We start from the raw sequence: 21,410 nt of genomic DNA, 5'->3' as shown, positions 1-21,410 counted from the left end.
GAGCGCTCGTGGCGGCTCCGCGACCGTTCTCTCTACCGCTCCCTCGACCTCCGGCCGGACCGGGACCGCTCTCGACGCGGGGCCGACACCCGGAGCTCGAGTAGCTTGCGGGACCTCTCCCGTCTAGCCTTACTCGTTAAGGCCCGGCAGTCGACGCAGGACTCCACGTCGTGGTCCGGGCCCAGGCACCGGAGGCAGAGTCGATGGTGGTCGGTGACCGACATCGTGCGGTCACACCCGTCACAATTCTTAAAACCGGGCATCCTACCGGCACCTTAGAGTTAGATAGTAATTAAAAAACTTTGGTCAAAAGACCGGAGTACTGCTCTTCGGATCTGCGCTAACTGGCGCGGAAAAAAGAACTGACGTCAGCGCGCGGAGGCGGCGTCTATATACTCCAGCGACGTCATCACGGCGCACGACGCCGACGACGGACCCGCAGGGGACGCCTGCAGACGACGCCTACCGACGCGCAGGGGTACTGCTACGCAAAAGTTTCCGGATCCAGACTGACGCCTGGGGATATTCTAAGGTAAGGAATCTAATACTAACCTGTTTCTTTCAGATGATAATTTTGGTCCATAGTGGGAGGAGAATTGGGATGAAGTCCTTTACAGCGTTAGCAGGAAGGGGGTCTGTGAGGCGATTGGAAGGTTTCAATGTGGTGAGCAGTTTGTTAATTGTATCTTCAGAGTAGGTATCAAAGGATGACCATGCAGCATTGTTCTTTGGTTCAGTGGACGTTATGCTGTGGGGGTTGGAGTAAAGGTTTACGTCATTGAGTAGATCTTTCCTTATGTTATCAGTCTTTAGATTGAAGAAAGCAGAGAAGTCTTCACAGGAAGGTGTATCGCCTATTGTGCTATGCGATAGTTGGGGTTGTTCCTTGGATTGTGTATTGATTAGTTCAAACAGCTTTCTTGGTCGGTTTTTTGCTTGGTTGAGCTGGAGGCTGAAGAAATCTGATTTTGTGCGCTTGATTTTCCTGAAGTATGTATTTCTCTTTTCCTTCAGAGTTTTAAGGCTTAGTGCAGAAGGGGCTGATCTCCAGGTGCGCTCTGCCATGCGCATGGCCCGTCTATCTTCGTTGAGTCTACCATCATACCATGGATTTTTTAATGGAGACTCTTTTCAGTTGCAAGGGGGCGGCTTCATTGATTATAGAAGTCATAGAGTTGAGGTAGTGGTCGGTCAAAGATTGAACGTCCAGAGCACCGTTAGGGGGAAGGAGGAGATTGCAGCTATGAGAAGGTAAAGAGTTTGGATCGAGATTCTTCAGGTCCCTTTTCCAGACTTTGGATTTGGTGGGGTGAACCGGGTTAAGTTTAACTTTTTCATTGATGAAGAATGTGATAATGTGATGGTCTGACCAGTCACAGGGTTGGATTGATCCAAGTTGGGTAGAGTTTTCTTTAGAAATGATAAGGTCGAGGATAGAGCCTTTATCATGTGTCGGGCTGTTGCAGATTTGGGTGAGGTAAAGCTTTGAGGTAATTTTTTAGGCTATTTACCACCGCGTCATTGTGATCATTCCAGTGGAGATTGAAGTCACCAAGGAAAATTTGGGTGTGTTGCCGACCGGAATTGGATGAAATTGTGTCCATGAGTTGTTGGGTGAAGATGAGGTTTTCCCCAGGTGGATGGTAGATGACGTGTAGAGAGCATATAGGTTTGCTCTCGCTGATGACATCTAGGCAGAAGTATTCACATGAGGTGAGAGATGGGGAGCTGGCTCTAGTAACAGAGGTTGCTTCTAAAAATACATGCGATTCCACCGCCTGATTTGCTAGGCTTGTCAAGTCTAATGATGTGGTAGTGGGGGGGGGGGGGGGGGGGACTAGAATATCCATGATGGGTGTAGAAGATTCAGTTAACCATGTTTCAGTCAGAATGATTAGATCAATGTCCAGTGAAATAATGAGATCAGCGACGTCTGAGGAGTGTCTAGGGGCCAACCTGCAGTTGAGAAGTATGCATTTGAGCCTTGGGGTGTAGGGGGTGGTAGAGGGTTCTAGAGTGAGGGGGACTTTTTTAAGGTTATTTGGGACGGAGCCTCTGTTGTTTTGAGCGGGGAGCCTAAGGGCGTTAGGGTGAATCGTGGGGATGGAAAGGTGAGTGGTGGCTAGGTTGGTTTGGGTAACTGGGTCATATGAGCGGAGGAGGGTGTGTATGTCGTGGTCCGAAAGAGGATTGATGGTGCGACAGGAGCGGTTGATGGGATTACGAGCGGGGATAGAGGTCCAGTGTCGGAGGTTTTGTGTGAGAGGATGAGCGGGGGATTTGTTAGGGGGGGAAGTGGTAGTAGGTAGGGGGTGTCTGGGTTCTTTGAAGAGTAACTCTTTGAGGGTGTGGAGATCTTCTTTGACTTGGAGGAGGGTGGACATAATCATGTCTAGCGTGGGATTGGGAGTGGAGTTGGGACTGGGTACTGAAAGTGTATAGGTGTCTATGTTACAGGAGTGTGGGGGAGGGGGTGTGATGCAATTGGAGGGGTTAGTGGTGTTAGTGAGTGGGTTAGTGGTGTTAGTGAGTGATTTAGAGTTCGGAAGGGTAGGTATGTTGGGAGTGAGGGGAGAGGTTGAGTTAGGGGGGAAGGGATGTTGAGGGTTGAGTGTAGGCTAGGCTTTGCGGGGGTGCATGTGAGGTGGTGGGGACAGAGTGGGGGGGAGAGGTTGAGGGATGAGTGAGGGCTAGGGGAGACTGGGGTGCAAGTGAGGTAGGGAGGACGGAGAATGGGGGGGGGGGAGAGGTTGCTAGCTGGGAGAGGGCTAGGGGTGGCTGGGGTGCCGGTGGTGTAGTGAGGGCTCAGAATGGGGGGGGGGGGAGATAGGAAGGGAGGAGGATCTATTGTGGGGAGGGGGAGTGTAGTTGAAGGAGGTAGGGTGTTCTGAGAGTCCAGTAGGAAGTGGGAGGGCAGTGTTCTGTTGGGGGGAAGATGGGTGGGGAGGATGTGGGATGAGGAAAGATCTAAGTCTGTGATAGAGGGATGTGAGGAGACTGTAGCGGGTGGGTGATGGAATAGAGTAAAGGGGGGAGGGGGAGATGTGTGTTAGTGATAGGAGGTGCTGTGGAGTCAGGGTTGTTAGGATTGGGGGCCAGATGAATTGGAGACTGAGGGTTGGAGATATATTTTTTGAACGTGGGGAACAAGTTGTCGAATAGGTCAAGGTTCCTGTCTGTGGATTTAATTAAGATAATGCCGTTGTTATAGATGGTGATGGTTGCTGTGGCTGGGAAGAGTTGGGAAGGTGTGGTGGACAGTGTTAAGCCATGGGCGGATTTCCTGGTGGCGGAGATAGTGAGGAGTGTGTGGAACGCTTTTCTCCATTGTGCTCTACGTGTAGTGTATAAGATGAAATCTGTGTTCTTGGCTCCATTGTTTAGTGAGAAGTAAGTGTCTACAAAGGGGGTTTCAGGGTGTGACTTCAGGAAGTTGTGTTTAAAACGTTTGGCAGTTTTTTTGGCGAGCTCCTGGGGGGGTGGGTAATTAATTTTATATGTGTGCTTGCCTATGGGTTCCATGTTGGGCGTAGAGGTGTAGGTGGGTGCCAGTTGTTGTGTGGAAACGTTAGGGGCTAAGGTAGGTGCGAGTAGGTGAGGGTGGTTAGGCTAATAAGTGGTCAAGAAGAAGTGGAGAAATTGACTAGTCTAAAATGGCCACTTCCTTAGGCAAGGAGGGTAGAGAGGATTGACTAGTCTAAGATGGCCGCCAAGTTGGAGCAGGTAGAGAGAAGTATTGTAGTCCTTTTTTAGGTCGAGCGACCTACCTCAATGCGCATGCGCATTGAGCGGGAGCGAGATATATAGGGGCTTATCCAGAGTTTACCTAACTGGCGATTCCACTGGCGATTTGATGTTGTGCCCGTGCGCTTTTAGGTCAATGCGCAAGCGCATGGACCTAAAATGCGCGTGCACAGCATCAACTCGCCAGCCATCTGTTCCCCAGCTTGGCGCCTCCGGTCCTGCTCTCTCCTCCCCTAATTATTCACGGCCGGCCGGCCGTACTTTCACTTTCACGGCCGGCAGACCGTGAAACTTTTTTTTTTTGCTTGTCGTACTTGCAGTCTCTTTTTGTCACTTATTTCCGTCTTCCCTTCTTGCCTTCTTGCCTCTTCCGTCTTCCCTTCTTGCCTCTCCCCGCCCACCCCCGCCCCCCCACCACAGCAATGCCGAGGGCTTGTTTACTTGTAGGCAGTCATTCAACCTTCATCTGAACACAGTTTAGTTTACGAGAGAACAAAGTGAGGAAAAGAGACGTCGTTGTGGTTCTGGGAAATCGTTGGTTTCTCTTCGGTATAAAACAAATCTTCCCTTTTTCTGCGCTTCTTACACAACTATTCTGCAGCAGTGGTTTAACCCTATACTAACAAGTTGAACGGGCACACACATAACTACACCTTACCAACTCCTCCTCCCCATTCGCTCACGCATTTGTCGATTGCATGACACCGCCCCACCCCCTTCTATAAATTGCCGGTATGCGACTGGTAACTTGCTCACAAATACCTGCAACAAGTGGACTAACCCCCAAGTTAACTTGTTCAGTTTGTAGTTTACCAACAATGTACACCGATCAGTGCATTAACCCACTGATCTAGTGTGCAAGGATTTAACCAGAAATGTGTGGCATAAACACATCGCTACAGGAGGCGGATTGACTGACCTTTTTACACACATGATTTTATTGTGATCCCCTCCCGCCATTCAACTTCTGCCCCGTTTCCTCCAAGACGACAACTCCCAGCGTTCCGTTGATGAATGATGGGGCTGAAGTGTGCACCCCCTCTGGAAGGTCGCAGTTTGTAGTGCTGCGCAGCCATTCTTCAAAGAGTTTAGTGCTTGGCGAGCATGATATGTTGCAAAGGGAATGAGTGATAAAAGGCCAAGAAACATTGCCCTTCGTAGCAGTCTCTGCATCCCCATGTGATGGCGTGTGCCGTAGAGAAGCATTTTGTTAATAGCTTGAGATCCCCGCGTCTGTCTGTAGATTACATTATAATTTACTTGGTGTGACACCAGTTGCCTCACGTGGCGGCGTGCGCTGACTGGTCACTGGCACAGCTGCAGCCAGGGTTTTAAGTGGGATCCAAAAAAATGGAGGGGTCCCTCAAAGGGGCATGGCCGAAGTAATTTCGGGCGTGATTTAAAACATGTAAACTGAAAGTCTGTGCTTAGTTTAGTCTGCCACCTGACTGGTATTTGCTGCTTCTGTTATATATATATAAAAAATACAGCAAGTAACATTACACTTAAGACAACCTACTACTATTGACTTTGTCAATGGTTGTTAGTTGCATAACACAAATAAGTACCAACCATGACTTCGTTACATTATAGCATATTGAAAATGCTTCAGTTTTGAAATGATGAGACGATGTAGTAACTATAATGCCTTTTTTGAGGTTACATCAAAGGCTGTAAAGAGTGTTACTGCTGCAGAGTTAATAATTTAGTTTTCGCCCTGATGGGAAGTATAACAAGCATTGAAAATGCAATAGGTCTCGCCTTTGATTAAGTTAATTTGCTTTGCTAATGGTATTGTATAGCAAAGCAAATGGCTTTAACTTAATGAAAAGCGAGACCTATTGCATTTTTAATGCTTGTTTGTCGTTATGTTTTGAGACCAGTTTCACTTTCTGAGCCAGGGCTGACCGAGGAAGTCCAGTTTCTATCTTGTTGAGTGGGGAGAGGGGAGTCCTATGTCTGTTTTGAGGGTCACAGTGCCAGGCTGAGTTCTAGCTTTGTGAGGGACTGATAAAAATGGAGGCGAATTGTTGTTGTAGAGGTTTTATGGCCCCAGCCATTTTGGGAAACCGATCTTGGAAGGGTAAATACTTAAAGAATTCGGAGACAGAGACAGAAACAGTACCTTATCATAGTCCTGTGCCTCCAATGTGTTGGAGTAATAGTCAGATCGATTCTGTCACCGTGGGAATCATCGACGTGTGAAAGCACTTCTTCTGTGATGATCTGCAGAGCTGCAGGGCTGCTCATGAAGGACACGGGAGCAGCGTGGGGTCCTCGGGAAAGCCGCGATGAAAGAGAAGGACAGGAGCGGGTAATTGCACTGGGCAGATCTGTGCCTCAGTCTCAGGACCATCAATCCGGCGTCGAGCTGCCGAGGGCCAGCCAGGGGGACACGCCGAGTCGGGAGCTCAGCCCGCCTCGCTAGCAGCCGTCGCGTCAAGCCCCAGGGCGCTCTGCCCATCAACCCCCGCTTGCCCGTAGGAGCTCCGTGACTGTAATTGCTGATGTTTCCTCAGGCTCGAGGCGGCCCGCCTCCTCAGCTAAGCCCTCTGCCTAGTGCCGTGCACCATCCAAGGTGAACCAGTCGGGATCCCAGCAGCTGCCGCCAGAAGCCACCGATCGCCCCGACAAGAGCCGCCGAGTCAGAACCAAGGCTTCGCACCAGTCGCACAGCCCAGGCGACACAGCCCTCGGCAGTCAGGTGGGGGGCCACCACAGTCTTCAGATGTCCGGCGGGGGAGACCGATCTCCGAGAGACTCCCTCAGTATGCACCAGCCCTCTGATTCGGGCCCAACGATGCCCCTCAACAGCCGGGACCTCCCCTCCGAAAACAGGATCACCCAGCAGGCTCGGATGTCTGCCGCGGTCTCCACCGACGGCAAAGGGGAGTCTGGCGAAGGCAGGGGCGGCTCCACACGACACAGGCTCCTCAGATGATCCCAGTCTCCAGAGTGACCGACAACAGGCTCCAAAACATCAGCAGTCAAGGTAAGGGGACAATCCAGTTACTTTTGCAATCCAGTTACTTTTCGTTGTTACAAAACAATCCTGCTATCTTAGGCATCCCATTCGGAGGAGAGAGGCATTCTGTGAGCTTTTACGCAGATGACATCTTGGCGACCTTGGAGACTCCTGAGGAGTCCGTGCCAGCATTTTTCAGTGAACTAACCTCCTTTGGCCAGTTCTCCGCCTTTCGGATGAATGTGGGAAAGTCCATGGTCCTGCGCCTGGGCCAATGTGAGGACTTACCCGGGGAAGGACAAACGTCCTATGGAGGACTCCAGACTCTGGATACAGTTCCCTATCTGGGACTGGATTTAGCCCCTTCTATTGCGCAGACAATCACACATAATTAATCCAAACTCCTCTCTCAAATCACGAAAGACCTCCGGCAATGGCAAAACAAGCATTTGCATTTGCAATAGGTCTCAAATTAGGAAAGTTTGGGCTGTTGGTATTGTAAATGACAAATTTTGTATTTATGTGTTGGTTTTGAAAATAGCGAAATTAATAGCTTTGTCATTTACAATGCCAATTGTTTTAACTTTCGCAAATGTGAAACCTATAGCATTTGTAATGCAATATGTGTTGTATTTACGTGACTTACATGTATTGATATTACAGATAACAATGGAAATTACGTCTGCCAGCGAATCAGAGGTGCCAGTGTAATGGAATCAGAAGAATGATGAGATGGTTGGAAGTTTGTTCTGCCAGGGTGTGGAAGGTGACACTAAAGTTACTCCTTTTCTTAAGCTCAAGATACCTTGCACTGTCTTGTGAGCTGAGATTGACCTTCTACACAAGGCAAGAAGTGCGCAAGCACCTGCACTTAGCAACAAGGCCAGTGATGTGAGACTAAAAGATCATGTGATACACATAGACCTAGCAATACAAAGAAGGTTGTGAGAGAAAGGATGAAACCAGAAAAGGAATGTGTCAAATAAGAAAGCACATCTGGTAATCCGACACACGCACCAGTTAAGTTTATCAGAATTTGAGATTTCTATTTGTACTTGTCACTACTGCTGTGATTATTTCTGGGTAAGATGTAAGAGTAGTCTTTCTACCGCTCTGAGCACTGCTGGGACCGCCGATCACCAGCTCACCACAGGCGTCAGCTCACTGCCCCCCATCGCATGTAGAAAGTGATTTACAGGCTGCTTGAGACAATTAGCGCCTGCGTCTTACAACGGGGGCTCATCAGGGCACCTCTGAAGTACAAATCGGCCGGGCGGCGGCTTAAAGGTGTCCTCCAGGTGGCTGGGCCTTCGGACGGGCAGTGCTGTCCTGCAGCTAAATCGACATGGGAGGGTCCTGTCCACCCAGAGAGGCCGGTCTGTCAATACAGCTGCTGAGCCCAATCACAACACTGCTTAGGCGGGATTTGTTTATTACTGGCGAGGTTAAGTAATTGTCACGGGATAGGGAAAGCAAAGCAGACGGGACTGGTTCGGGTGAGCCAAGTGGGGTGGGCTCTAGAGACGCCATTTCTGGAGATAGGTGTCGACCTACATTTCTCATTTCATAACTTCTGAGAACTTAAATTAAATAACTAGCATTGGCATAGCCAATAGGTCTCGCCTTTGTGACCAAGTGACAGTTAGGGTTGTTGCACCAAGGATATCGTGCTGGATAATTAAATACTTATAAGGTCCCAAAAGCGAGACCTATTGGCTATGCCAATGCTTGTTTATTTTTACTTTTGAGTTCGTTCGCGTTTCACTTTTATAGTTATTTTTACAAATTATTATAGAATTTTAATGTTCCTCTAGTCTATCTCAAACACGCAACATCGAGAGGTAAGGCGGCGGTGAGGGCAGGAAAGCGAGGGAGTGAGTGGAAGGGGACTGTTTAGGGTGGGAGAGCAATAGAGACGAGAGTGAGTAGATCAATAAGAGCGGTGTGGGAGAGAGAGGTGAAGAGACAGTGTGGGTGACAACGGAAGGGACAAAGAGTAATAGACGGAGAGGCACAGAAAGGACCCAGGAGAGGAAGCGAGGGTCACAGGAAAAAGAAAGATAATCGTGGTGTGTGTGCGAAAGAGTTGAGAGCGAAGATGCGGGAAGAGGAGAGGGGAACACACAGACGTCAAGAGATTGAGGGGTGACAAAGAAAGAGTGCGTGAGGGACAGTAAGAGGAAATGTGAGGATGAGAGAGAGTCTAGAGAAAGAGGAGGGGGGAGGAGAAACACGAGAGACGGCCTGCGGCCGTCAAAGTGAAAGTACGGCCGGCGGAGGGCATTGCTGTGGGGAGGGGGAGGAGAAATGCGACACGGCGGGCAGGGGAGGGGACGGAGCGGGGAGAGCGGCATGAGGGTGTGAAGCAGCAGGGGCCTTTGCAGTGAAGCTAAGCTTCACTTCAAAGGTGTGGGAGGAGTGCTGCTGGTGATTGACTGGCGATTTGATGATGTGCACGTGCATTTTAGGTCAATTCGCTTGCGCATTGACCTAAAAGCGCACGGGCACAGCATCAAATCGCCAGTGGAATCGCCAGTTAGGTAAACTCTCGATAAGCCCCTATATATCTCGCTCCCGCTCAATGCGCATGCGCATTGAGATAGGTCGCTCGACCTAAAAAACGTAGGGGTAGATTTACAAGCCCCTTGCGCCACTTTTGACTCACTTTTAACATGGGAAAAGTTACGCAAAAGTGGTGCAAGAGGCTTGTAAATCTGCCCCCTCGTTTTTGTGTTCTCAGAAGTTAGGAAGTGAGAAATGTGGCAGTGAATTTGATGCGTGTTCTGCAGTTGATGGGCCCCTTGTCAGCCACCCTTATCAGTACGTTTTTCAGGAAGTTTAGCTGATTTCAGAGATTAACCTAAGCTCTGAGTCCAGGTGACATTACCTCCAAAGTACCTTCTTTAAATCTGCCGCAGTCTGGCTGGAACTCAAACATGTGAGTGACAACTGCAGGGCTGAGCAGCGAGCGTTTAACTCTTAGTCATCTTAGCGCCTAGATATTGTATATTATATCTCCAATAAGTATTTCTTGAAATATGATAACTCTTACTTGGTTTTAAACTTAAGAAATGTTACCCAGGGCGGGGGGTCTCTATAGTCCATTTGAGTAAAATTGTACTTTAGAAAAACAAATTGTTGGTAAACACCATCACGAAAACTATATGTGTTATTTAAATTCTATTTATGGAACGCTTTAAAACAAAGAAGAAGGACAGAACAATTATGCATCATAAGAATGTCGCTCCTGTCCTTGTACATAAAGATGCTTCGGAAATAACATCGTAGGTGATACAATTCTTAAGAATAACTTTCCATTTTTATTATTACAGAAGGAACACTTTTTTGCTTCGTGCAGACAGTGGTCACCAAAGCACAGCCAAAGAGCAGAGAGTTGGAGACAACCTTGTCGCAGAGGGCAGGGTTGGGGCAGGCCGAGGAGGTACTTGTGGGGCCTTACATGAGGACAACATTTTTTTCCCCTCTCTGCAGATAATTGCGCACTAGCCAGCTTAGAAACAGTGGACTTGTTATAGAAGCATCTAAAATAAAGTTTAATTTACATGTAACAAGAACTGGCTGTTGTGTACTAGAAGCCCGCAGTGTCGTTGCACTTTCATCTTGGCTAGTCCATTGTCACTTGAAATAAACGATTGGGCCATGAATGCAGTATTATTCCAAATACACATCCAAGCCCACTCGAGCAGGAGTTTTCTTTTCCTGCTGAGTTCCGCCCGAGGGGGGCCTCTATTACTCCTGGAACAGACTCGGTTTGCCTGTAGCCGCCATGTCCGACAGGTGAGGGGGACTTGAGGGGTGGCGAGGCGGTGTCTAGACGCCCTAATGAGATTTGGAAGCTGCCGAGCAATGGCCTAGCGTTTATGCAGACTCCTTGTGTGGGAGGATTTTTTTTTTTTTTAAAAGAGTTGGAATTGTTCAATGGAGAAGGCGCGGATGCAATATTGAGGAATTAAGATTACAAAAGGAAAGAAAGAACTAGGGCCCTAACGTTTTAGGACTACGGATGAAGTGGGCAGAGCAAAAACTAATGTGCAGAGCTCTGTACCTGGCAGCAAAGCTCAAACTTCTAGTCTGGCGCGAGGACAGCTCAGCAGTGGGAAGTGTCCATATGCCCCGGATTTCCTGGTACCCCTACCTCCGGGTATTTTAAGTGTCTCTCCCTGCTGATTTATGTAAGTGTACCGCATGTTCTGGTTTGGGAAGAGGGTCGACAAATCACACACGGAGGCTATCATGTGCGCGTGTGCAGGCGTGTGAAGCAGCACCAATCAGGAAGCAGTCTAAACAACACAGAAACCGCGTGCCAAGTATGCATTACAATTATCCCGTTTTATGATCGAAAAATACCAACCAGGGTGCCTTATTGTATCATTGCCATCGACGTACGTAGTGGAGCGATGGTGAAGGCGTGAAAACCGGAAGTTTGGGAGCGTGAAGCCGGTTGTGGGCGGGACTTCAGCCTTCTGCTGGAAGCCCGCACCCACTGAGTGCGTGGCAAAGAGCAGCAGTGTTGACGGGGTGGCGGCAAACGTGGCGGCTGAGGCAGCCGATGCAAGTGCAGGGCTCCCATGAGTGAGGGAAGCCCCGCGTGTGTGCCAGGTGATGCGGCGGAGATAACACCAGGGGAGTCGCGACAAAAGAGCCAGGTGAGTGGGTCTTAGAGAGGGGGAGGGGGGTGTGTGGCTGTGTGCATGTGTGAGTGTGCATGTGTGTGTGTTTTTACACGCGCGATTGCGAGAGGCTGACTTGCTGGGAATGTGAGACAGGAGATGTGCACGGGGCAGGGCTGTACGTGCGCGCACACATGCTGAAATCGCCGACGGCCCAGCGCGTGCCCATCCCCGGTCTCATATTCGCAGCAAGTGGATAACAAAAGAGGCTTCGCGCTGCTTACACCAGCTCGACCTAAACACCCACTGTCACTACTTGGCCGTATTGCAGCCATAAAAATGTCCATCTTACCTAAAGCACTATGTGTGTTCCAGACCCTACCGGCCTGGTCCCCACCGGGGACACTTCACAAAATACAGAGAGCAGTGCAACAGTTTGTTTGGGCAGGGGCGCGTCCTCGCATGCGTAGGGATCTTTCCCACAGACCTTTGGACAAGGGAGGACTGGGTATCCCAAATATCCTGGAATACTCAGGGCAACACAACTTAGGTGCTTAGTGGAATGGAGCAGACCAGAGCCTGAAAAAGGGGGCTGTTCCAGGACCGAGCGCTAGCAAAGCTCTCTTTGTGGAAGGTGCCCTTTTTGAAGAGGCCAGACAGACCATAATATCTCAAGGGCTCACCTATCACAAACACCGTGCTACGAGTCTGGGATGCAGTTGCTGCTAAACAGGGACTCGCATATTTCCCCTCACCGTTAACGTCCCTATTTGATAACCTGGAGTTTACACCAGGGCTAGAGGAGCGAGCGTACTCGCAGTGGTGTGTCTCCGAATGCAAGTCATCTCTTCGACTTGGAGGGGTTTCTCCCGTTCTCGGAAGTGAAACAATCCTACGCCATTCCGTAATCGAATAGTTTTTAGTACTTTCAACTCAGTCATTGGCTCCTCCACCCTGATGTCCGGCCGCTGGTGAGCAGGAAGCTCACACAATACGAGAAATGGCTCCTAACTAAACACTCCGACGAGAAAATGATCTCTGAACTATACAATATGCTTCGACTGCCTGCCCCTTCCTCGCCCTCAGCGGGCCAAAAACAATGGCCACGGGAACTGGGGTGCGACCTGACCGAGAAAGAGTGGCGCAATGTCTACTTCAGGTCCAATCATACGGCCCGTAACACAGCCAGTAGGGAATCTGCGGTCAAGGTGGCCGCATACTGGTACCAGACACCAGGTAGACTAAATAAAGGGAACCCAGAACGTAGTCCGACATGCTGGCGAGACGGCTACGAAGAGGGCACTCTAACCCACTTACTTTGGGACTGCAAGGAATTGACGGGGTACTGGGCCGCCATCCTAGATGACATTGACAGACAATTTGAGACCGAAATCCCACGCTTCCCTGCATACACAATCCTGGGGCTCCCTAACCCAATCACATACCTGCCGAAGTCAATCAGGGGGAAACAGATGGGATTAGCGATAGGAGCAGCTATCCAACACATCCTCTCCCTATGGGGAACACAGACCCGACCGACACACACGGGTTGGTTACACAAATTATGGTATATCTTAGGTATGGAACAAATTCAAGCCTCTATCCCGAACTCAGCAGAAAAATTCGGGGTACCTGGCGTCCCCTAGTGTCCCTGCTGGCACTGGAATTGAATGAGGTGACCTGTCCGAAATATCTTCGACTTCTCCGGCTTACGGAGGCACAGTCAACGACTGAGGCTACCTGATTTGCTGTCCACTGTGACACTTTGACCAGGGCCCCAAAGAGGCATATTCCAATCACAACGGTTCAGGGGAGGGTGGGGGTGTTTTGGGGTAATTAGATTTTTGGAAATGCTCGACAGAGGCCAGCCCTGTATCCTGCTTCGACAGAAACTGCCCCCTCGATCGCACCGCAGGGACATTCCGGTGCTCATACATGCCCACGTTGGCTCGGACAGATTGGAGGGAGGGGGGGATATCCTGAAAACGAGATATGGGAATGCCCTATGTATTTTCTCATATGCTTGAAAATCCATAAAACAAAGTCAACCATAAAGTTGACTTTGTAAACATAGCTCCTTCAACAGTGTAAGCTAAAAACCTTCCCAAATCAATTCCTGCCCGAGCCATGATATATTTCACTCAATGTGGCATTCGACAATGGCACAAATGTTTCACTTACTAAACCAGTAGCTATAAACTACCTGATGCGGTCCTCTTATTCCTCAAGTCACGATAACAAACATATAAAAATACACCAGATCAAGCTTTCATCGTAGGAATCCCAACGTGCCTGGAGTTCCAATCTGCTACCAGATTATTCCTGGCTGGCAAGTAATCTGCGGACGCCAAATTGTCATGACAAAGACAATGATACTAAAAGTCCTCAACTTGCTCCACTGCAACTTTGATCAGTCCACCCCCAAATAATACTGTTGAGATGTTAATCGAAAGCAACACAACAGTTTGCCATGTCATTTGCCAGGGCCTTGAGGGCAAAGGATCCTGCCAATAACTCTAGAAGTTTTATGTGCATATAAAGCTACTGTTCTTACCTTGTGCAACCCGTGGAGATGGGTCCGCGCTGGGCTTCAGACTTGGACAATAATAAAGTCTGGGGACGATCCGAAGATAGCCTGGCCATTCCAAGCCACCGTTCTTGCCTGATTTTACTGAGAGAGGGAGTGCGCAGACTATGTCAGATCCTTCCTATGGTAAAAGATCCTCAATTTATTGAGAGCTCTGCATTACAGAGGTTCAGGAAGACTTTTTGAATGGATGAAAGAAATCCGGCAATTCTAGTTGTATCCTGCTGGAAATAATGTAGTGAACAGAACTGTTCCCTACTCGTTTTTGACCATGTCATTGAACTGCTTCCCTTTCCACGCAGCCCTGCCTGGTAGCTGTTGCCCCTGACCCTCGCAGGTCTGCGAGTTCGAGGCCTAATGGGGAGCTTCTCTGCTCCTGCTCTGTCTTTCTGCTGGTCCTCCTGGGATAACTTTTTTTCACCGTACTTTAACTTGTCGGCTTTCTGTCACTTGTATGCTTTGTCAATTTTGTTCTCATTTCAGCAATTTTTTCACTTTTTGCGCCTTTTATCTCTCCGTGCTCCCACCGCTACTTGCCCCCCACAGCCCGCCCCACTCCAGAGCCGCTTTCTCACCCTCACACTACTTAATGGTGGCCGGTGTGTAGCAAAAGGAGCAATCTCACTGACCTGGTCAGTGAACTGCTTCCTTTCCCACACAGCTCCACCTGGTAGCTGCTGCCCATGACCCTCGCAGGTCTGAGTGTTTGAGGCCCTCCCTGGTGGTCCAGTGGTAAGCTTCTCTGCTCTGCCCTTTAGTCTCTCTACTGTCTGCCTATCCTCCTCTGATCATTTTCTCACCTTACTTTAATCTTTTCTGCTTTCTGTCACTTTTCTGCTCGTCACATCGTTCTCTTCTCTGCTGTAACTTTTCTGCCACTTTCTTAATCTTTCTGTAGTTTTTTCACTTTTAGCGCCTTTTCTCTCCATGCCCCCGCCGCTGTACTTCCCCGCCCCCCCAGCACCGCTTTCCCCGCCTCCAAGCTCTCCCACCACTTAATGGCGACCAAAGGCAAGCCCGTCCGCGCTTGGACCGCACCCAGCGCCACAGACCCTGGTCCTCTGACATTCCACCAATACAATGCCAGCACCCTCCACGCCCTCAACACTAGATGCAACTCTGCCTGCCACCTCACCTCGACAAAGAACAAGGCCCATTCGCCTGCACCTTTGCCGGCCTCTGCACACCAGATCTACCAACCGCAAAACCTTCAAGAACCAGACCCAACCACCACTCACTCCCTCAAAAGACATGCAGTGTAGATCTGAGACTTGCTCAACTCCATATCCCCAGAAGTCGCCTTTTTCACAGAAACCTATATAAAGTCCTGCTCAGCCCCAGACATCGCTCCCGCCATGCGCTATGGAAACAAAATCGGCCACCAGGACTGCGTCAACCGACCGGGAGGAGGCATTGTCATCGTCCACATACACACTCTCCACCTCACAACCAGCTCGGACGATCACTCACCCCGACATGGAGCACCTCCACTTCCAGGTCCAGACAAACCTTAACGCCACCATTCACGGCACCCTCATCTACAGACATCCTGGACTCCGCCCCCCCCATTTAGCAAAGCCATAACAGACTTCATTGCATACCACTTTCTCACCTCAACAGACTACATCCTCCACGGCAACCTCATTTTCCACCTGGCCAACCTCGAAGACCGCAACACCTCATCCCAACTGGAGACCCTCACCACCATCGGACTCAAACAACCGGACACAACGCCAACCCACTCTGCAGGACACACACTTGACCCAATCTTCTCCGCCAGCAAAATCTCCGCCAGCCACACTGGACCCACCACCACTGCACCCACTTCTTCACCAAACCCACCATAAGCTCCCATGCCCAGCGCAACATCACAGAAGCCAGAACAAGATGACCAGCTCATCACCGCCCTGAGCAATGCCCCACCCCTGACATCCAGATGCCAACATCTCAGAACGCAACCTCCACCGCTAGATATCAGACTGTGCCAACACGCGGACCCCCTCCCCCTCCTCAAGAAACCCTCAGGCAAGCAGCCCTCCAAGAGTCCAGGCGCACCTGCAGACGGATCGAGAAAAGATGGAGGAGCAGCAAAATCATGGCAGACCATGTAGCCTTCAAATCCGAGGTGAACTCACACCACTGCATTATCAGAATAAAGAAAGCAGCCATCAAGGAACGCATCAACGGCAAAGTACACAACAGCAAAGAACTCTTCACCGTGGTCCAAGACATTCCCCGTCCCAAGATTTCTGTGACAACCATGCCACCTTCTTCCACTGCACGATTAAGATCTACCACCGCTTCGCAAGCCAAGACTCACCCTACCCACTTGCAACCACCGCAACCAATGGCTCCAGCCCCCAGCAAACCTTGACCAACTGAACTACCCTCATCGCTGACAACACCTTCAGCATCATGAAGAGTATCCACTCCGGAGTACCCTCTGATCCTTGCTCTCACCACTTCAACAGAGTCGGCACCTCCATCGCACCCGAACTCTGAAGCACCATCAACTGCTCCATCGATTCTGCAACCCTCCCGGATGAGTGCAAGAATACAGAGTTCAAACCCCGATGAGGTAGCCTTCTGCAGATCCGATGAACCTCAAGAACTACAGACTCCTCTCTCTGCTCCCCTTCCCAGCCAAAGTCATTGAGAAAGCCATCAACGCACAACTCTCCGAGTTCACTGAAACAATCAACAACATGGACTTCTCACAATCGGGCTTCAGAAGCAACCACAGCGCCGAGACCGTTCTCCTCGCCAAGACATGCGACATCCACACCCTCAACTGAGGTGAGACTCCGGCCCTCATCCTCCTGGACCTCTCAGTTGCCTTTGACACCGACTCCTACCACACCCTCTATGCAAGACTCCACGACAAAGCCCTAGAATGGACCCGTCCCTTCTTCACCCGCTGAATGCAGAGTGAGACTTCAACCATTCAACTCAGAACCCACAGAGATCAGTTGAGGAGTGCCTCAGGGATCCTCCCTGAGTCCCGCCCTCTTCAACATCTCCATGGTCCGCTTGCAGCCATCGTCAGAAGACACGGACTTAACAGTCTCCTACACCAACAACACCCAGCTGACTCTCTCCCTCACAGAAGAACCCACAGCCGCCAAGAGTAACATCAACAACGGGATGAAGGAAGTCGCCAACTAGATGAAGTACAGCTGCCTCAATCTTAACTCAGACAGGACCGAAGTCCTCATCATGGGCTCCTTCCCATCTGCCTGGGACGACTCTTGGTTGCCTGCAGAGCTAGGAATCCCCTCCTTGCTTTCAAAGAACCGCCAAGTCAATGCCATCTTGTCCTTCTGTTTCCACAAGCTTCATCTTACTCGTAAGATCTACAAGTGGATCCCCACCGAGTCCAGGAAAACGGCCACCCATGCGCTTGTCATCTGAAGACTACTACAGCAACACATTCTACGCCAGCACCACCCAGAAAATCTGTAGGGCCTCCGCCAGACTGATGCTGCTGGTTTTTCAACTGAAAGTGCACGGAGGCATGCTAACCAGGCTTCAGTGCCCTGATCCCAAAATGTGTATGTTACATTTGCTGTACCCAATTGGCATAGGCTAATTTATGTGCAAGTCCCTATTATATGGTATCCACAACATATTAGTTAGGAGGTCACCGCAGGGATTGCAGCACTGGATGTGCCCCCCTGACTGTGGCACAAATAAAACAAACCTCCCAGTCCACCATTGCAGATTGGAAGAGCAGTTTTAAAACTGCTAGCCTGACTTTGTCATGTAAAGCAATAGCAAAGCCAAACCTCCCTATGCAATGTGTATCAGTCATCCCTATGGCAGGTCTACTGAGACCTAAAGCATATATCATGCGCAGAACATGCATTTTACATGTTCTGCCAGTCTTACTGTGGAAAGGCTTGTCGCCCCATTGACAAATACAGGGTTACACATTGACCCCTCAGCTGTGCTAACTCTTGACCAGTGCAACCTACATTGCTAGTTCAAGGTATCAAACAGTTTGTTATATTAACCCCAACTTAACTTTCAAGTCAACATTAACGTAACACGTGGCTGTGCGCAACTTTTACCCTGTTGTTGCTTTGTTGGCTTTAAAACACTTGTGCCCTTAACGGCTGCACAGGGAGCCTGTCCCAGCTTTCTGCCATCCTGGGGAGACATGCTAATAACTCCCAGTAAAGGAGACAACAGAACACTGTACTTTAGAGAGGTGTTGCCTCCCTCCTGCAGGAAGCCACACAGGTGTTGGCCATAAAGGTGAGCTTCAGAGAAGAAGCTGCCTTTGAATAACACTTGGGAGAGGAGCTGCTCCATTGTCTAGGTAGACAGGCTGGCATTAGGGACAGGGAAGGGGAAACCAGTTGCCAAACCGTTTTTTCAGGGACGTGTAGCCAGCTTAGTAGCCACACCTCTAGGTTGGGGGGAGAGAGGCATTCTGCCATGTTGGAAGTAGGCAGAATAGTGCATCTTAGAATAGCCAGATGCCTCACTTCACAGGGAATGGTCATCAGCAGGTAGGAACCTGGTATCTCATTGGCTACCAACCTCATCCTCCCCTGAAGGCAACTTCTGAGCCTAAATAGAGCACCCAGAACTCAGATCTCGTCTAGACGAACGACGGCTAGCCTGCTAGCGAGAGAGTCAACCCTTTGAATAAACTTATTACAAGGGAATCAACCCAGTGAACAAATCAGGGACCTATAGGTGTTGTGCTTGCTGGGAAGTGAACGCATCTTATGCAAACTGATGTAATGTGCTGGAAAGTGAACAATCAACAGCATAAATGAGTGGCGTGGTCTGTCGACAATCTTATTTACAAACCCTGAGCATAAATATGGTTGTGAATGTTGGGAAGTCAACTGTGTGAACTGAAGCATAAATGTGTAGGGACAGAAAGAATTCCTTTTGAACAGGTGTCACAATGTGTCCTGTTTGTTGATGTTAAAGGTAGGACAAAAGCAGTGGTGTGTGGGCTTGTTGCAGTTACATGGAGGAGTGTAATACTACATGAGCTTGTCTATGTTAGAAAGAAGTGTAATAATGTTAAATCATGTCTGGTGGATAGTGAATGCTGAGCCTAGCTCATGCTTCTATTTTATATGAGAGTATGGTTTGATCTGGAGTTGCAATATTGATATAATGCACTGATACTCAAAGTATGGTCCTGGGGCTGCTTGCGGCCCTCCTGACCTTTACAAGCAGCACCCTGTTCAACAGCAGCACTGGACTGCTGTTCTCGACTCAGCACTAACAGAGAAACATATTAAATAAACGGGCAAGCATTTATCACAGGTTCACGGAATTTAAAGAAAGGAAAAAACTAGGGTGCCCAGCATGACTCACCTTAAAGAACACCTATATGTTTAAAGATATCTTGCAACAAATGTGTAAAATTATGATAGTCTCTCCAAAATTCAAAAAGTGTGTTTTATTAACATACAGAAGTGTTTCACCTTGGTAAATCAGATTATATCATTGCACCGGGAAGTATTATTTTAAGTAATAGTTTGCAAAATTAAATTTAGAAACATTCATGCTGCCCCTCCCACAACAAGCAAACAGTGAACTAAGAAGCAAGTCAATTGTAATGTTGCCCCCAGAGTGGCCTGGCTTGCTATTATACATAGTTAACGAAATAGTTAATTGAATAAAATACAATAGAAGGTTTTGAACAGCATGCATCCTGGAGTCACGTATCTGAGGTACTCATATGATAATGAAGAAAAAAAGGAGGCATCGTGAAATGAAAAAAAAATTCTGGTTTCAATTCAGCCTTTAGATTTACATGCATTGCTTCCCCTACACTAATCTTATATCCTCTGCCCCTAACACATCCAGCCTGCAGCCCCAATGACTGCCACTCTGATGGCATCAATGCAGCCCTCAGTCACACCACAGACCAAACTTTTTTTGCCCCCAGGAAAACGTCTGCAAGTACCCAAGATATAAGGTCCACAGCTCTGGCAGAGCTGGGGAGGATCTCAGCATGATGTATCAAGTATCTAAAACAAAGGTGTTACACGGTTATGCTCACAACAAACCCAAAGTGAACAAAAAAATGTTGTGCAAATTATGATTTTCTTGCCTTAAGTCGCGTCCTCTGAACAGTATATGATATTGTGGACACTGGGATGACAAAAGTACTATTCTAACTCCGGTTAGGGAATAATTTGGACAAACTAAAAAATCTCATAAGTGCTTTAATGAAAAGTTGTACTTTTACATCACTCATTAGTGCTGCCCTAATGGTGCTGCTCAAGACAAAATAATTGGAAATACCAATGTTTGCCCACATAAGTATCACTTAAGTGCCCCCAAAAAAGTATATGAATCGGTTCCATAAGGATCCAGCTATCCTCCAGTCTTCGCTCTCAAAATCACAGACTACTATACTTATTTGATAATGTCTCAAAATTGCACACCTACAACAACGTATCACCGGCCCCCTCCCCGTTTCTTGAAAATCTTGCACAGTGTACCCACTCAACAGTACTCAAGCAGTAGCGTGTATATCTAGGAGTTGTCCAAGACACCCCAAACACTTAACATTTCAGGTCATTGATCACTTGATTAACCAACCCTCTTTCCTAGGCTTCTTAGTCCTTACCCCGTGCACTCATACAAGGCATAACGACACCAGTCACCCGCTTCCATAATCTTCTCCGCAAGACTTACTCCAACTTGGATTTTTCCCCCTGTACTCAAGATCCAGCATTTTCTCGCACGTTCCTCAGATTACTTCTTACCCATCAAAACGCACGGTGCCGCTCTGCTGTGTGTCCACTCGATAGTGCTCCAGCAGCAGCCTTACCACCTTGCTGTGTCCGTTCCTGGCGGCGATGATAAGCGGCGTACTGCGTTGTCCACCGCCGGCGCTAACCTGCGATAGCAGCTCCCGGCTTTCACGTTCCGACCGGTGCAACAGCAGAGCGGCCAGAGTCAGGACACGGCCCTCCGAAGCAGCGCGGAAAACGTGCGCCGCTAGCCCTTCTGAGGACATCCTCCGGGGCGGCCACCACTGGTACCGAAGCCCCCGGCTCCGGGCCCAGCTAGGCCACAGAGGGACCGGAAGCGGAAGTGTGAGACATGGGAAGCGTAGAGGGGCTGCGGAAACTGCCAATGCATTGCCATAGAAGACGGACTTCCATTACGACACTTGAAAAAAGAATAGAAAGCTAGCGTTCCATGCAGTTGACCAGGCAATTTTAGACACTTTCACTTTGACATGAAGCAGATTGGTCAAATATTAAAATTTGTATATTCTTTCAATATATTGAAATTATTGATTCTTCGTAGTTAAGATGTTTGCTTGTCTTGGGTTTTTATTTAGGTTTATAGGTCGCGCCTAGAGGCAGCGGGCATACGCTGCTCTGTACATGCTGTAATCCCGCTGTGGGTTTATACCATGCCAACTGCTTTCGATGTGTTGCTTCCTGTGCCTTTCTAAATTGCTTTCTTGCTATTGGTAAAACGTTGCTATTTG

At 49.0% G+C, this 21,410-nt stretch overlaps 1 protein-coding gene across 1 annotated transcript in view; it reads right to left on the bottom strand.

The window, feature by feature from the left end:
* FEM1B (fem-1 homolog B) overlaps positions 1-21,028 on the bottom strand; it is a 60,650-nt gene extending 39,622 nt beyond the window's left edge. The window contains exon 1 of the mRNA XM_078683062.1: positions 20,674-21,028. Within this exon, the coding sequence (XP_078539188.1) occupies positions 20,674-20,927 (254 nt within the window). The 5' untranslated portion in view covers positions 20,928-21,028. The remainder of the gene's footprint in view (positions 1-20,673) is intronic.
* Between the last annotated feature and the right edge of the window lie 382 nt (positions 21,029-21,410).

Source organism: Lissotriton helveticus, chromosome 3_1 (assembly GCF_964261635.1).
Source record: "Lissotriton helveticus chromosome 3_1, aLisHel1.1, whole genome shotgun sequence".
In the NCBI taxonomy this organism is placed as follows: domain Eukaryota; kingdom Metazoa; phylum Chordata; class Amphibia; order Caudata; family Salamandridae; genus Lissotriton; species Lissotriton helveticus.
The sequence above is the reverse complement of the archived record's forward strand: the minus strand, read 5'-3'. Positions and strand labels throughout refer to the sequence as shown.